Source organism: Papaver somniferum, chromosome 9 (genome assembly GCF_003573695.1).
Source record: "Papaver somniferum cultivar HN1 chromosome 9, ASM357369v1, whole genome shotgun sequence".
In the NCBI taxonomy this organism is placed as follows: Eukaryota; Viridiplantae; Streptophyta; class Magnoliopsida; order Ranunculales; family Papaveraceae; genus Papaver; species Papaver somniferum.
The window spans coordinates 7,904,948-7,918,573 of NC_039366.1; the positions used below are offsets into that span (position 1 = coordinate 7,904,948).

Here is a 13,626-nt window from a genome sequence, read left to right on the forward strand (position 1 = left end):
GAATACTCGAACATTCGTCTAAAACAAACAAGTAATTTCTCGGCAAGTTCATATAGACAATATTTCGTCTACATGAACTCATCGTCTGAGCAATCACTCTCATTTGAGTAAAATTCAATCATTCAGAGCAATCTTACGCTGAATTCACAACACACCTACAATCTCAGATCACCATTGATCCCACAATTTCTCAGCTTCCCTCCTACAGATCAACCCATCCTCTCTTGTGACCGAATTGACTCTGGAACGACCATTGTTCTTGGTTTAGGCCAGAGTCCTACAGATTGATCTCTCGAACTTCAAGCACTCCCTTCTTGCAGTGCATTTGTGTGAGGTTCAACATTTCGTCGGTTCAAGGAGTCTCCACACGGACATCTCTTCAATTCCGTAAAAACCAGCAAATCGTTTTTCCCCATCTACAACGACAAATATTAAGTCTAATATCCAAATGCTGGAAAATGCATATCAAATAAAAATTATGCCCGTGCCGTGTTAATCCCTAGTCAAGAAATATAGTACAAAAGGTTTATAAGCTCATTTTTATCAAAAATATTGGGAATAACACTAGATTTTAAAACCATGTGCTGAATGCGGGAGGATATGTGCCGAAAATTCTTTATTCGAGCTTCTTTTGCAATGTAGTCCGCCGCGGAGTTATATTTCCTGTTTATATACTTTACCTGTGCTTGCGGAAGTTTTTCCAGTGTTGAGCTCACTTCTTGTCCGCGGTCCAAGGAGAATCTTTGCAATACTTGTTGGTCGTCTCCGCCAGAGTTTTACAATCTGTTGCTATTGAGACAATGGATAATATATTTTTGCTTAACCAAGAAGACGCCGTTAGCAAGGCTTTTGATTCTGCATGGAAGGCTGAAGAAGCCCAATCCGAACCAGCTTCAATCTACATGAAAGTTTCGCCGTCCACTGAATAAGGTAAAAAAGCATATCCCATGGTCGAATTCTCTTTTTTGAAAACCGCATCAGTAAAAGTTATTCAATAGATATTTCTTCTTTCTATCTTCATTGTTTTTTGGATCCTTTTTAAAAGCGGCATCAATAAAAATTATCCAATCCCAGAACAAAACTGGTCATAAAAACCCAAGGTGACCAAACTTGTGGTACAAAAACTCCACTCAAATGTTGGGATCCATTAAAACTCAATCGTAAACAAAATTGATACAAAAACCTCAAATTTTTAAAAATTGATACAAAAACCCCAAATTTAAATGATGAAACCAAAATAAAATTTGATGAAACCAACATTTAAATTTGGGGTTTTTGTGTTAATTTTGTTTTGATGGGGGTTTTTGTGTTACTTTTGTTTTGATGAGTTTTTTGTGGAAGGATGGTGACACCTATGGGGTTATATTTATTCCAGAATGAATCTGGCCATTTTTCTTTAGAGATATTTATTCTTTCTGGACTTATTTTGTTAAAGAGCGATTGATTTCGGGGCAACAAAAAAGAAATAAAATAATAAATGTTTTTGTCTAAGCCCAGGTTCGAACTGGGGACCTTTTGCGTGTGAGGCAAACGTGATAACCAACTACACCACCCAGACATTTGTTGTTAAGGTTACACCAAAAATTTTATTACAGCGTGGCTTTTCATCCAAATAGACAGCACACAAGCGCTGCAGTTTTAGCATTCCTAAACGAACAACACTTGTAGAAGACTAATTTTAAGGCGCTTTCATTTGTATTTAATAATTACAGACACTTGGAACAGTCATTGAGGCTCTTCAACTACCTGAGGAGGTCCCGAACATAGGAAGGCCAACCGGAAGGTGCTCCCGGTTAAGACTTGGCACCAACAGTTGCACAAAACAGATGGAATTTGCGCTCCGTACCTTTATCATGAGTCAAGAGCTTAAGAACAGAACAGTACCCCATGGCAGCCAAGTAAAATCACCAAGGAGAGTTTACGATACTTTGGAATGCTGATTCGTGCTTCTCTCTGTTGCTTTTCAGATTTCTTAGTTGTCTTTCCAGTCTCACCCAGTCATTTCTTAATTCAAGAATTTTTACACGGCGAGCTGCTATCTCCTCTTCCAGACGGTTTTCTTCTATCACTGCAGCGTTGTAATCGAATGCTGAAGATTGTTGCAGAAGTATGGTCACACGAGCCAGCAAGAAATCGACATTCATTCCCATGTGTTTACAAGATTTTAGGCTCTTCTCCCATGCTTTAAATTTATCCTTGGGAGTACTGAGCTTACTGCTAGATCTGATGGCATCCACAATATTTACTATTTCGGAGATGATTTCGGCAATGATTCTACGGTTTAGTCCCTCGACAAGATGTTTATGAAGATAAGATTTCTGACTGCAGCAGAGCTCGTGGTATTTAGTTCGAACATCTTCAGATATCTCGGTATCTATAAGCATTCCGTCAACTACTATCTTGAAACTATCCAAGCTCATGAAGAATTCTGTCTCCACAGCACTAGTATGTTCATCATGCTGTTCAAGCTTAGTTTTAAGGAAAGGGATCGAAGGATGAGACTCCATGTGCTTTTCTGCAGGAGTTCCATAAGTTGCATTCACTTCACCACAAGTTGACGGGATAACCATATGTTGTCCAGAATGATATGTTAGGTTCCCTGTGCTTTTCTTAGTTATTTTCCTTCCAGTAGCACCTGCGGCACCAAAATCCATGAAAAGAAAGAGTGAAGGCACTTAGAATCACAACAATGAGGATACGGGGGGAGAATGAGGGGAGATGTAAAAACTACCTCGGAGACTCCCTTGTGGAGGAATATCACTGCTTGGAAGATCACAAGGAAGGTCAGCATCTGCCAAGCCGCATGCTCTGACTACGTAAACCTATAAATTGGAAGAAAGAAACTTAAAAAGTGTTGAGCCAATTGCTTAAAATCTCAGAATGCTAACAGTGACCGTGCCAAACATAGGATGGAACAGATTCATTCAACAGAAATCAAGACGCGCATTGTATTAATAATGTCTGCAGCGATAAAGGATTAGGAAAAATCTGTGACATGTGTTATCAAGGAAGCAATTGGAAGGCAAATTAAAATAAGAGACCAAATAATGATAATCACCTTGAATTTATAAGCCTCGACTAAATGGAAAACCAAGGCATCTCCCTCAACTAACTTGTGTGCAGTGGCAAACCTTGACCATCCAGCACTCAGTGCGAACCTTGGAGCAACGCATTTGACCGTGTATTCATCCCCTTGTTCATCCAACAAAGTAAGAAGAATGTTCTTTCTTGGTAGATTCGGAGTGCAGAATGCCTTTGGAAGTTTCTGTTAATAGGAAAGCTGGTGTCACTAAGACAATTTGGTTCTGAGTTCGAAAATTATATTACATGGTTAGATGGAAATTTGTAATTACCAGCCAAAAAGACCCACTGACATGTGAACGGAGCAACTGTTTGATGAAGCTAGGGTAATTTGGATTCAAACCGGATTGAATTTCTTCAGCTTTATCAAGTACTGCTGATTTAGGAGGCTTAACTATTCCCCTTAACAAAGACAACATTTCTTCGTTAAGAAAACATAAAACAAAATGATTAAATGTAGCAAACATGAACTGACCTTGATTTCTTCTTGAAAGAATTGGTGACTGCCGATTCGATAGTAAAAGGAGTTTGCCTTTTCAAATCCTGAAAACGAATTATGGTGATTCAATTTACTAAAAATAAACAAATCCAAGAGACAATCAAATGCTACAGCATTGGGAGTTAGAATTTGGGTACTCAAAAATACAAATTTTATGTGATTAAATTTTAACTAAAAATTAGTTGATTGATCATAGGATTAACATTAATCAGAGAACAGTGAGAAGATTTGGGTATAAAAATCTAACGAAGCAAACAAATGAGAAGAGGGAGAGCTCAAAACCTTGGTGACCCTTGGAGGGATTTCTCTCTTTAATTTCATTTCCAATTTTTGTTTCAGATTTTGGATTTTTCTCCTTCCTTTGAACACAGTGAGTAGGCATATGTTCTTCAAACTGTGCTAAAGATAAGAAAAGCTGCAATGTTGCATTTCAACACTCTTTGGTTGCAGAGAAAGGAAGCGACTCGAATAAAGAGAAGAAGACTTGAAGTTCTGTTTTTGATTGTTTTCGCATCTGGGAACACGTATTAATAACACGATGATTGGACCAAACACGCCACTAATTTCTTTTGTTTTTTTATACCAAAAGTAAAAGTGAAAACTACCCATTTTTATACATTTCCCTACCGTAAAATCCACGCCCACAAAATTTCACGGGCGCACCCAAAACCGGCCAACAAATTATTCGTTTATTTTATTTTTTATTTCCCAGTTTAGCCTCAGTTTCAGTTTCAGAGATTTAGGCGCAGATATTTAGATCCAGAGATTCAGTTTCTGAGAGATTGAGAAGGAGATAGAATACGAGCGAGAGCGAGAGCTGAGAGAATGAACTATCGATAGCTGAGAAGGAGCTGATTGAGATATTCGATTTACTCAGAAAAGATAATTCAAGCTTTAGCCTCACTTGTTCAGATCGAGAGATTGGTTATCGAGAATTGTCCTTGATTACCGAGATTTAATTTACTCACCAAGCTTTAGCCTCACTTGATTACCGAGATTCAATTTACTCTGCAAAGCTTCAGGTTCGTTCGTTTTCATTCCAATCTTGATTCTGATTTTTTTTTAATCTTGATTTGATTCTATGTTTTAGTTTCTGTAAGATTAGGATCTATTATTTTAGGTTTTCAAAGCTTAATTTAGTTTTTCGAATCGTTTTTTAGATCTTTTAAGCTTGTTTTTGAATTTTTGTTTATTTTTTAGGTTTTGAATTTGTTAACATCAATGTAGATCTTTTCTATTCAATTTTTTTGTTTCGATTTCATGTTCCGATGTTGACGTACCAATTTACTAGGTTTTGCTTCTGTTCTGTTGGATTTTTTATTTGATTTGTTTTTTCATTCTTATTTTTGATCTGTTATCTGTTACTGATTTTGATATCCTGTCGATTTCTCATCTGATTATGGTTAATGTAGATTGTTTGCTGTTGTTGATTTGATCCTTTAATTTTGAGTAAGAATTTTTGTGAAGCAATATGCAGGATATATATGTTTGATTTTTTCTCTTTGTGTTTTGCAGGGTGAAAATGCCTGTTGGTAGTGCACTAGCTGTAATTCACTACTTCCGTGAATTCTTAGCACACCCTGTTGATGTCAACACAACTTTGGAGTCTTTGAAGACAGCCGTTTGCCAGAAGTGGACTCGTTTATTAACGCATCATGTTAGATTTTCAAGAAGGCACAATATGTTATGCACACCATATTATGCATATTTTTTAAGAAGGCACAATATGTTATGCATTTGGTTTTTTAACAAGCATGATTGTTTTACATACAAACAAGCAGGTAAATGATAAGAGAAGTTTATTAACTGATGCATAACAGGAACATGAAGGAATTCAACACACCTAGTTTATAAACAACACATTGCTTATTAGATTCTTCTTCCTCTTCCTCTTCCTCTTCACTCTCGGATATTTCTATTTGCTTGTTCTTCATCCTTTTCAGGTCTTTCGATTGTTTGGGTTCATGTCTTTTTCTTTTCTTCTGATGATCAACAACTTGCCTCACTGAAACTGACCAAATCAATATTGAAACAAATCAATGACACCAATTAAAAAATATATCACACAGAAGATACCAGAAGCAAATCTTACCATCTTCGGCATCCTCATTATCTGTATCATCAACCAATACTTCCTTTGGCGCAACATTAATTCTTTGCTTTCTTTTTTCCCTTAGTAGCTTTTTCAGGCCTAGGTGAACTAGGTGATACTTGAGGTGACACCTGATCTTTTAATCTTTGCGACTTCCTTGACAGGGTTGTTTCAGGATCTTTTCAACACACAAATAAATAAGCTATTCATATTAAGTTTTGCAGTAACTATGGTAAGCTTAGGTTATGCAGTAACTTTGGTAAGAAGAACCTGTTATGCATCTGCATAACACGTTATGCACATTTTTCTACAGAATTTTGTTATGCAGATGAATCACAGACACACGAAGGAACGTAAATGCATACCCGCGACTTTTCTTTTCTTCTTCACAGCGTCGTGCTTTTCCTTGGTTCTTGTCTCCTTTGGTTGCTGGTCACCAGCAGTTTCCCTTTTTTTCTCTTCTAGGTTATCATCATTAGCATGTAAAAATGATGTTAAAATTTAAATAGATGAAAATTAAAAAACAACACTTAAAAATGGGTGTTATGCAGTATTTTTTTTTGTAAGCATAACCTGTCATGCATCTGCATAACAAGTTACACACATTAATTTGATGTTGCATACCCTGTCATGCATCTGCAGAACAAGTTTTACAGATTTATGTTATGCAGTTTTTTTTTATGCAGAATCAACACATCAACTAGTGAGGATGCATACCAGAGACTTCCAATCTTATCTCAACATCCTTCTTTGCCTTCTTTTTCATCTTTACCAGTGTTTGATCGCTATCACTTTCTCCTTTTTCATCTTCAACATCTTCAGGTAAAATTAATGTTAAAATTTAAGAGTGGGTAAGTTATATAGAAAAAGAAATTAGGGGTATACATATTTAGGATGAAAATTTCACCAGAAACAATTTTCTTCTCAGATTTGTTCTTCTTTTTGTTCTTAGAAATTAGGGGTAAACATATTTAAGATGTTACCTCATTAAAACCTTGTCAGGAAAAACCACATGGGAGAAAAACTGAAACGAAGGAAAAAGAGTACAACTTTTGACGATTCATGAATGCTAACTCAACAATATGAGTATCATAGAAAACAAGCATCAAAATCATAATTATAGTCTACATCATAGACAAGTTTCAAGCAAGCATAATATTTAAACTGCAGATTTAAGAAATAAAAGAAAAAAAAACATATGTTTCTAAAGCGTGGATTTTTGTGATTTTAAGGACTCCTCAAGAGACCAATAAAGTTGATATCATCAACTAATTAATCCGGATTTTCGGATTCGTACCAAATTTCTAAAAACACATAAAGGATTGTTAAACCTGACGTAAACGAGGCAGATGGCCGCCTGGATATAAATTAAATCCTATAAGGATTACAAATTTGAATATATTTTCCGAATGCAATACGAGTTCAAGGACTACCACGCCAAATGCATTATTTAGGGAGAAAAAAATATTGTTGAATCAATCCTAGGGTAGAAAAAAAATGAAACCCTTAAATCGTTTTTACAATAAAAAATTTCTCGTATAACGCATTATGACTACACTAGCCTGTAATTTATAGGCTTGGCATTTTTAAAGTATTAAGTTTTGGATCCAAAAAATTGCGTTAATTGAGAAATTAATCCAACTTAATTTGGATTGTATGCCAACCAATCACATATGTCGATATTCCTCTGCAGAGGGGTTCACAATCACCATCATTTATTTCAGTAGCTACTTTAAATGACTATTCGACAATAATTTAGCTTGCTATAAGCCAATACAATTCTCAAGTGTAAATTTAATCAATTACTGGTACCAGAGTCCGCGGATATTATAATCTCCTCATATTCAAGTGAGAAGATATTATAATTGAGAATGTGGATTCGGTACACTCAATTGGAGCACTACGTGTAGCCTCTTATAGAACACTACTTATCTGTTAAATGTGACTGGATTTCCTCTTAAGAGGCAAAAACTTAAATAAAAGCAAAACGAGAAATTTCACGCCAATCATATAATGAAGCCTACATCGATTTGATTGTGATGAGAGAGAAATTGATATAACATTTAAGTTAATTACACAAACTTCTGATAGTGTATAATCTCCCCCTGATTATGGCGAAAAGTCTTTTTCATCTCATATACGAAAACTTCAAGTTTCGTAAAGTATTATCCGATTAATTCGAGACATATATACTTAGAATAATTTATGGATTTTAAGAAAACCACATTGCACAGTAGATACTGATTTCAAAATCCATAAAAAAAATGTCCAAAAAAATTGTAGTTCATTCAAATTAAAGATCAACCATGGATTTTATTGGTTACATGAAAAATATGCACATAAAATCTCCAATAATTGTGCTCCCTATAGAGCCGATGAGATAATTATTGAGAATAAATTTATGGACACATTCTTTTTCAAAGAAAATTATATCAAGATAGATATAGTCACACAAGGACTAATTATATGGCCTAACACCCATTGATCTTTTGTGTCCGGTCATATTCTAACTACAAGTAGAACAATCTCAATTATGGAGATTAGTACTAGGAGAAAAAAATGCTCTATATCCCTCGGGAATGCAACAATTCCTTGTATTGGTGTTTGCAATTATGAATAACATGATAACGATGTTTAGCCCCTTTAGGATTGATAGGGAAAAACCAAATCTAGTTGGTTTATATGTTTCTTTTTAAGAAAAATAAACAAATCATCATCGCAATTCTTTGTAAAAAAATATAATGGTTGATTAACGATGGTTTATATGTTTCTTTGTAAAAAACAGGGTACTTTAAAAAAATATCCCAAAATTGTTTAACCACTTAAAACAGAAATAACTCCTAAATTCCAACAGTGAAAATGCAGTGGACCTTGTGAAGTAGAGTGAATAACCCAACCACCACACCGGTGCCGTCTTATCCACACTTCCTAGTAAGAGAGAATTGGGATGGAGGGAGTTGTACCCCACAAATTACATCTATTAGTAGTCTAGTCTAATCTAGTGCACGCCTTAGGTTACGTCAATGATGGACCAAGTCCCGGCAAAAATAAATGAATTAATGATGAGTCATGACTCGTACTAAACATCCACATTAACTGCTCATGTTCCCTGTCTTCCTCCCTCCCACACACTTCTTCTGGTTCAGGCCTCGCCGTCTCAGGCCGACAGACAGAGAATTTAGATCCAAGTTTAAAATAACTAAACGAAACCACCCCCATGTCCATTATTTATCGAATCGAATCGACTCATTTATCCAACTCTTTCTCTCTTTAGATAGACTGTCACTGACTCAGTAATCCCGTCATCCATCCATCTTCTTCTAGGGTTTTGATTTTGATATCGAGACACAACATAATGGCTCAATCATCATCAAATAGAGGAACTAGTAGTAACAGTAATAGTAATAGTAGGGTGGTTGGGGATTATATTGTTGGTAAACAGATTGGATCAGGTTCCTTCAGTTTCGTATGGCATGGAAGACATCGCGTTCATGGTCAGGAAGTTGCCATCAAAGAAATCATTATGGATCGGTTATCTAAGAAACTACAGGAGAGTCTTGTTTCTGAGATTGTGATTCTCAAGAACATTAATCATCCCAACATCATCAGATTACACGACATCATCGAGGTTGCTACTTTTATTCAATTCAATTTCCGATTTTTTACTATTTCTGTGGATGCATGAATGAAAATCACCAGACACTGTAATTATTCTAGTACTAATGATCCAAAATATTGCAAATTGGTGGTGGTGGTTGGACTAAATTAACCTTGATTTTTCTAGTAAGGAAGAAGGATTGAGTTGATTACCTTGAAACAGTTGGATAGAGTTGTTCTAGGATGATTCAATTCACAAAATTGATGTGCTTGATTTATGCAATTTAGGTCCAAGGAAGGATACATCTTATACTAGAGTACTGCAAGGGGGGTGATCTCTCTATGCATATCCTGCGGAAAGGGAAAGTTGCAGAAGCAACAGCAAAACACTTCATGCAGCAGCTAGGTGGGTATTAAGACCCAGACAACCCTGTGTTTTTTCAAATTACAACGATTTTGATTTTTGATTATTTTGGGGGTGTAACATTTGTTCCTTTAACAGCTGCTGGTCTACAAATCCTCCGTCAGAATAATGTTATACACCGAGATCTTAAGCCTCAGGTATTATTGTCAACATTTTTAGAACCCATTTCTAGTTTCCTCTTTCTCTTTCGTAATGCATACAAGAATTTGGTGTGGTCGTACATTACTAGTTTCTCCACTTGAGATGCTACTCTTCTAGCTTATGTAACCTTAACACTGTGCTCTGTTAATTGCCTTCTCAGAATCTCCTCTTGACCACGAATGATGATCAAGCGGTATTGAAAATTGCAGACTTTGGTTTTGCAAGGTCAGATTTCTTTGCATTTGAACTTGTCCCACTCGTCTGTTTATTTCTTGTCAATGGTCGAATGTGAAATCGAAAATGCAGAGTCACAGCTTTGAACCAGAAAGGACTTCGTCAAATGTATGCACTTTCACTTGTAATCCTCATGGTGGTTGCGTGTTTTTCTTTTCATTGCAGGTCGTTACAGCCTAGAGGTTTAGCTGAAACACTGTGTGGTTCACCTCTCTACATGGCTCCAGAAATAATGCAGTTCCAGAAGTACGACGCAAAGGTGACACATAACCCTAACATGAATGACATGACAATCTTTTTCTATCTCCGTTTCTTACCTGATTTATCTTATTCTGTATATGCAGGCAGATCTCTGGAGTGTAGGTGTTATCCTTTATCAACTTGTGATAGGGAAAACCCCTTTTACTGGGAATAACCAAATCCAGGTCTGACAGTTGTCTCATTACTTGTGTCTTAATTTAGTTACCATTATGCCGTGCTTTTGCCAACTCGTGATAGATCCTTCTTCTCGTTTCCTGTGTAGTTGCTGCAAAACATCATGAAATCAAAAGAATTGCAGTTCCCTCCCGATACTAAGGAATTAAGCTCTGACCTCACAGATTTGTGCCGAAAGTTATTACGTCGTGATCCAGGTATGATTCTTGTTGTCATATCTGTACTTTCCCTTTTTTCTCATTATCCCTGATCTACTCCCTGATTCTTGCATTTACATGCATCCAGTGGAGCGATTAACATTCGAAGAGTTCTTTGGCCACCTGTTTCTTTCTACCCACAAATGTAAAGAACCCTCAAGGTAATAAGAACTCCACTTGCCTGTTCTAGTGAATGGGACTATAATTTTGCTAAAGGTATCTGTCCAGATTTCAGTTACAAATTATGAGATCTTCTTTGATGAAAAGCAGGACAGAGCCAAGGACCAAAGTTGTTAATGCGGTGGCTGAATGCAGACTTGGAAGGCATCCAGAAGCAAGTTCTCAAGACGATTGTCTGCCTTTCGTTTTAGATGATGATACTAGTGGTCCTGATGCCAGTCCATCCAATCGTTCATTGATCGGATCAATGAGGTTTGCTTTATCTATCTTCATGTATTTCCTTGATTTTGGGAAGTTTGTTACGGACACCTAACATCATTGTCGGTAATACCTACAGATTTGGTGATGCTAGGCACAGTCATGAAACAGTTGTTTCAAATATTGAGCATCACATGGCTTCGTATGGAAATATCAGAGAACCCACTACAACCGCGGACCAAATACCATCAGGAGCTTCTTCCAGAGGTAGCCAGATTTTACTATTTTGGACTTCATCTTATTATCTTTTTCTTGTAATTATTCAATAGACCTAGAAACTCGGTATTTGTCTAATATCTAGTTTTCTTGGAATTCACAGTTATGGATTCCCTAGAAAACATTGACCTGGAGTATGTACTTGTCCCTGTGCACTCTATGGAGGACTCATCTTTATCATCAAATGCAAGCCGGGTTCATCATTTGCCTTGCAAATCTGATAGTTCTTCTACAGTTTCTCTATGTAAAAACAGCGTGCCAGTGCCAATCAGCGGCACAGGAACAAAGAACACCTATGAAGCTGGGAGCATGGAAAGCCACAACTCTTTACCTTCCGGGTCATCTCAAGGATCCATGGATGTGGGAGATGCTTTGGATCAGTCATATGCTCGTTGTATGACAAGGATTAGGTCGTTACAGCAATCTGCATCTGCGATAACGGAATTAGTTAATCAGAAGGTAAACCACTATCTTTATTCATTCCTCCAGAAATTTCTGTTTGTGTAATTGAGAATCAGAATAACTAGAACACTAAAGTACTGAACTATAACATGTTCTCTAGTCTTGTCACACTTAATATGTCTGGTTTCCAGAGGAATTGCAGTGGTCATGTATGTACTATGTCATCCTGAGGCTTGGAACTCTAAAATTTCACACCGCAGTGTATATCTTGCTTATAGTGGTGTATCTCTGCTGATCTGAAGATTGCTCTGTCCAATACACTGCTGTGTTTGTGACAGCTGAGAATGAGACCAGAAAACATATAGAATTCCGGATGGTACTTTTAGTGACAGATAGTGCAACTTATAATTTGATTAGCTAAATGAAGTTCTGCGTGTGAAGTTGTGGAAACTCATGTTTTTTGTTTGTTATTTGAAAAGATTGACTCAGGTAGCCAGTTAGAGGCCTTCTCACTCCAGCTGGTTAATCTGGCAATTTGGAAGCAAGCAATGCATATTTGCCATACTCTGGCTGCGTCAGCTATTGATGGAAGTCCTACCCAAGAAACAACTCGATTCAGGGGAGGAAAATCTCCAAACTTTGTTGGCACTCAAGGGCCTGAAGCAGTTTGTTCCCAGATCGAGAAGGAGTTTCTTCTTGAAGTAGGACATGCTGAGGAGCTTGCTACGGGTATTGTCCCAGTTGATGGTATGTGAGACTTTTCACTGTTTAATCCGTTAATTACGCTTCCTGAAACTTCCAGATTTGAGATCCCAATTACTTTCTGAAGGCTATGTATTCTTAATGTGATTATATTATTAAATCTGTAGAAGAAATTCTATCTAAACCTGGTGCTTGAAAGAAACAAATTTTAGATATTCTGAATTCCATTAGAGAATTTTTTTAATTGTACAATATGGTTTCAGGAAATGTGGAGATGCCAGACGCCATGGAAATAATATTCCAATCTGCTCTTGCATCAGGCAGACATGGCGCTGTGAGTATTATTCTCGTAAACATATATGCATTTTGAACAAGCTACAATATACAAAGAAAGATGAAATAGATCAAGAACTAATTACTGGTAAGAACCTGTTGTGTTTTTCTTGTTTTGTTACGGGTGCCAGGTGGATGAGCTGATGGGGGAGATGGACAGCGCGGTTGGTCGGTATTCTAAAGCAGTACATCTCTTGGTGTTTCTACTGGCGGAGGCACCTTCACTAATCCTGAATCCTCCCTTCTCACTCACAAATTCAGATAGGTTTCGGCTCCAGTCGTACATTGAAATCCTAAAGAACAGGCAAAACCAGTCGAGATCTCAGAGAATGTCCGTCTGCAAGAGTGAGGACCAACAATGATATACTTGATTCTCTGCTCTTTACTGCTGCTGCTGCAATGCGTTGCTTGGGCTTTTTGATTGGGTTGAATTTTTTCGGATCATTTATTGTAGTCTGCAGATCAATTATTGTACAGCATTCTTATTAAGTCGCCCTTAATCTCTCATATGATGACGATGGTGGTGGTGGTGCTGGTCACCATGTTGAGTTGTAGACTTTAGCTTGATGGACTAACCGATGGATGCTAATATTTTCATTTTTTTTATCCCCCAAGTCTGTATATCCTATGAATCCAATTGTGCAGGATGGATGAAATCCCTGGAGTGTCTTAGTTTGCTAAATTTTTGTGGATCTGGAGGCCACAACCACCCAAAGCATGAACATAACTTGGAAAATTCTAATTTATGAAATAAATAATGTACATACTAGTTTATTATTATTTTTTTTTTTATGTTCATTGTGAAATGTTAAAGGAAGTATGAAATGATGTCTGA

General features: G+C 36.9%; 2 protein-coding genes and 1 non-coding gene across 5 annotated transcripts; 1 reads left to right on the top strand and 2 right to left on the bottom strand.

Moving 5' to 3' along the window:
* Nucleotides 1-1,484: 1,484 nt before the first annotated feature.
* TRNAV-CAC lies at nucleotides 1,485-1,558 on the bottom strand. Its single transcript has one exon. It is a non-coding gene; the product is annotated as a tRNA-Val (tRNA).
* On the bottom strand, nucleotides 1,515-4,061 carry LOC113309390 (B3 domain-containing protein Os01g0234100-like). 2 transcript variants are annotated; one of them, XM_026557812.1, is made up of 6 exons: nucleotides 3,872-4,061; nucleotides 3,557-3,624; nucleotides 3,354-3,483; nucleotides 3,059-3,265; nucleotides 2,732-2,822; nucleotides 1,515-2,644 (listed from the first exon to the last, which is right to left on the bottom strand). In XM_026557812.1, exons 1-6 carry the CDS (start codon nucleotides 3,899-3,901, stop codon nucleotides 1,905-1,907), a joined length of 1,266 nt encoding a protein of 421 aa, XP_026413597.1. In that variant the 5' UTR covers nucleotides 3,902-4,061; the 3' UTR covers nucleotides 1,515-1,904. The 2 variants fall into 2 exon arrangements, with proteins under 2 accessions (XP_026413597.1, XP_026413596.1); XM_026557811.1 differs by having other exon boundaries at nucleotides 1,515-2,635; nucleotides 3,863-4,061.
* Nucleotides 4,062-8,739: 4,678 nt separating this feature from the next.
* LOC113309993 (serine/threonine-protein kinase ATG1c-like) lies at nucleotides 8,740-13,566 on the top strand. Of its 2 annotated transcripts, none has more exons than XM_026558529.1 (14): nucleotides 8,740-9,300; nucleotides 9,558-9,675; nucleotides 9,772-9,830; nucleotides 9,995-10,059; nucleotides 10,234-10,327; nucleotides 10,413-10,493; nucleotides 10,592-10,700; nucleotides 10,789-10,861; nucleotides 10,971-11,132; nucleotides 11,218-11,345; nucleotides 11,590-11,813; nucleotides 12,236-12,503; nucleotides 12,722-12,792; nucleotides 12,923-13,209. In XM_026558529.1, exons 1-14 carry the CDS (start codon nucleotides 9,028-9,030, stop codon nucleotides 13,151-13,153), a joined length of 1,956 nt encoding a protein of 651 aa, XP_026414314.1. In that variant the 5' UTR covers nucleotides 8,740-9,027; the 3' UTR covers nucleotides 13,154-13,209. The 2 variants fall into 2 exon arrangements, with proteins under 2 accessions (XP_026414314.1, XP_026414313.1); XM_026558528.1 differs by having other exon boundaries at nucleotides 8,741-9,300; nucleotides 11,458-11,813; nucleotides 12,923-13,566.
* Nucleotides 13,567-13,626: the final 60 nt, after the last annotated feature.

What these genes read in the sequence shown, in the direction of transcription:
- LOC113309390 (XM_026557812.1), bottom strand. Translation starts at nt 3,901, where the DNA reads ATGAAATTAAAGAGAGAAATCCCTCCAAGG. An exon ending in TCAGTGGGTCTTTTTGGCTG is followed by an intron (nt 3,266 to 3,353) that starts GTAATTACAAAT and finishes TCCTATTAACAG; the next exon opens with AAACTTCCAAAGGCATTCTG. An exon ending in TCCACAAGGGAGTCTCCGAG is followed by an intron (nt 2,645 to 2,731) that starts GTAGTTTTTACA and finishes TCATGGATTTTG; the next exon opens with GTGCCGCAGGTGCTACTGGA.
- LOC113309993 (XM_026558528.1), top strand. Translation starts at nt 9,028, where the DNA reads ATGGCTCAATCATCATCAAATAGAGGAACTAGTAGTAACAGTAATAGT. An exon ending in GATTACACGACATCATCGAG is followed by an intron (nt 9,301 to 9,557) that starts GTTGCTACTTTT and finishes TATGCAATTTAG; the next exon opens with GTCCAAGGAAGGATACATCT. An exon ending in CGGAATTAGTTAATCAGAAG is followed by an intron (nt 11,814 to 12,235) that starts GTAAACCACTAT and finishes TTATTTGAAAAG; the next exon opens with ATTGACTCAGGTAGCCAGTT.